The sequence below is a fragment of the Penaeus monodon genome, chromosome 15, assembly GCF_015228065.2.
Source record: "Penaeus monodon isolate SGIC_2016 chromosome 15, NSTDA_Pmon_1, whole genome shotgun sequence".
Lineage (NCBI taxonomy): Eukaryota > Metazoa > Arthropoda > Malacostraca > Decapoda > Penaeidae > Penaeus > Penaeus monodon.
The window spans coordinates 25,819,779-25,821,944 of NC_051400.1; the positions used below are offsets into that span (position 1 = coordinate 25,819,779).

The 2,166-nt window shown below is 34.8% G+C and overlaps 1 protein-coding gene across 3 annotated transcripts in view; it reads left to right on the forward strand.

The window, feature by feature from the left end:
* Positions 1-2,036, forward strand: part of LOC119581857 (dihydrofolate reductase-like) — a 13,822-nt gene extending 11,786 nt beyond the window's left edge. For 2 of the 3 annotated variants that reach the window (XM_037929999.1, XM_037930000.1), the window contains 3 exons: positions 416-542; positions 738-850; positions 1,854-1,949. In XM_037929999.1, coding sequence (XP_037785927.1) covers positions 416-542; positions 738-850; positions 1,854-1,932 — 319 coding nt within the window. In that variant the 3' untranslated portion in view covers positions 1,933-1,949. Of the gene's footprint in view, positions 1-415; positions 543-737; positions 851-1,853 lie in introns of all 3 variants that reach the window. The other variant, XM_037930001.1, reaches the window with a different exon arrangement.
* Positions 2,037-2,166: the final 130 nt, after the last annotated feature.

Here is a 2,166-nt window from a genome sequence, read left to right on the forward strand (position 1 = left end):
TTTGGTTGGATGGAACTAGACGCTACCAGAATTAGTCTTTCACTTTCACTTAATTCCATCCACAATGAAAAGGAGAAATGCTGATCATGTTATTGCCTCAGAGAGAGAAAAGGCTACAAGGAGTATGGGAGTAAGGATAGTTTAGTTGGTATTGCTGGAGAACACATACCATACATACTAGATTTATTTGTTGAGATATTAATTATTCACAGCAAATAAAGTGGTGAAACCATAGCCTGACACTATTTAACATCTTGTGGAAACTGATGCCGTGGGACTATATACTCTGTGGCAAATCATGATCATGGCCAGTAGGACTTTAGAGTTAATTTCAGATAAAATGTTGTGATTAAAATTGATATATAATCTGTTCTTTATGTGATACAAACTTCAATTGTTTTCCTTGAACACAAAGGGATCCTGGTCCAGAATTCAGTGGGTCAACAGTGTGTTCTAGTTTTAAGGAAGCCATAGACAAGGTTCACAGTCGCACAGATGAAGTGGAGAGTGTGTGGGCCATTGGGGGATCTTCTATATATGAGGTGAGAACAGTTCATGTGAAAGATGAGTGTTATGTTCTTTCCTGGAAAAGAGAGTGTGGAAGATTGTACTGAATATGATTTTTTCTTCTTTTTTAGCATACAGTATTTTAGTATATGTAACTTGTAAAATGAGAAGATTGTGTATAAAACATTCTGTAATCACACTAGGTTTATGTAAGCCTTTTTTTCTTGCAGATGGCATTAGAATCTGAACATCTACACCGTATATATCTTACGAGGATATTAAAGGATTTTGAGTGTGACACCTTCCTGCCATCATTTGACCCCAAGAAGTTCCAGATTGTGACGTAAGTATCAACTTTGATCACTCTTAGATACATCAGGCACTTAGATAGATGAGGCCTCTAGCATCACTGATTCTTAAACGAGAGAAATTGCCATAAATTCCAAGTGGCTAGAGTGGGAGGTCATGAAAACTGGTTTTGATTTTGATTTTTGACCAATTAAGAGATGAGGAAGGCACATTAAATCCTGTAAGGTGGTAGTGCTCAACTTACTGTGTCAGATTCTTCCAGATGAGTTCTACACGAGTTCCTAAAATGTAGTGTTACTTTCTTTGGCAACTAGAATATGAATTTTACATAAAATTTCAGTTGGTTCTTCAAAAAAAAAGTATGGATGTTTTCAGAAAACCGTCACCTTGTAAACTGTCATTGTATGTTGTGGTGGCAAAACATCCTTCAATTTATGCATTATTGTACTGATTTTCTGGAGCAAGGGAAATCAGTACAGTGCAAGTTTCTCCTGTAATGGTGATGATACTTTAACGATGATACTTTAACAATAGTACTGCCATCTGTACTATACCTCTACACATCCTTCACCTGCACTATCACCTGGGGCTTCTTACACACTGGTTTACTAATACTTAATTACTTCTATATTCTTTGTCTTTCCCCTGTTCCCCTTCCCTCCTACTATATTTTAAATTCTAGTTATTACATCTAACCATATAGATCAGTAGAAATAATGATGCCAACAATTTTCTGGAAAATAAAATTAGCAGGGAAGTATACTATGACCCAAGTACAGGTAGTGATTAATATTTTATGAATAGGAAAAGCAATCTGTCAGACCATGATAACCCAGCCTAATATTTGGGTGACCCAATTTTGGGTTGCAGCCCACAGGTTTAGATGCTCCTCTCTAGATTAGAATTATCTAAAGCATGTATGGGGGTGGTTGCCTGATGTTAAGTGTTTGCATTTGTAATATTACAGTTGCTATTTGGGTGCTTACCTTGCATGGAAATATTTACATTAAAAAATTTGTTTCCTTTCTTTTGTACAGGGATCCTGTTGTTCCTAATGAAGTACAACAAGAAGGAGATATCACCTACAAGTATGAAATTTATGAGAAATTAAAATAAAATTTGCCTTTACTTTCCCACTTGTTTTGTTCATAATGCATTGGATGATTTTGAATGTCATGGTAATATCAGTTATATAATTAAATTATAAGAAAGAAAATGAATTACACTGGAGTTTCATTTTATATTTCATTTAACTAATTTTATTGAGACAAAAACAAAATCCTTATGCCCCACACAATCATATTATACACCCAACATTAAAAAAAATCATAAGCACAATATTCACATGTT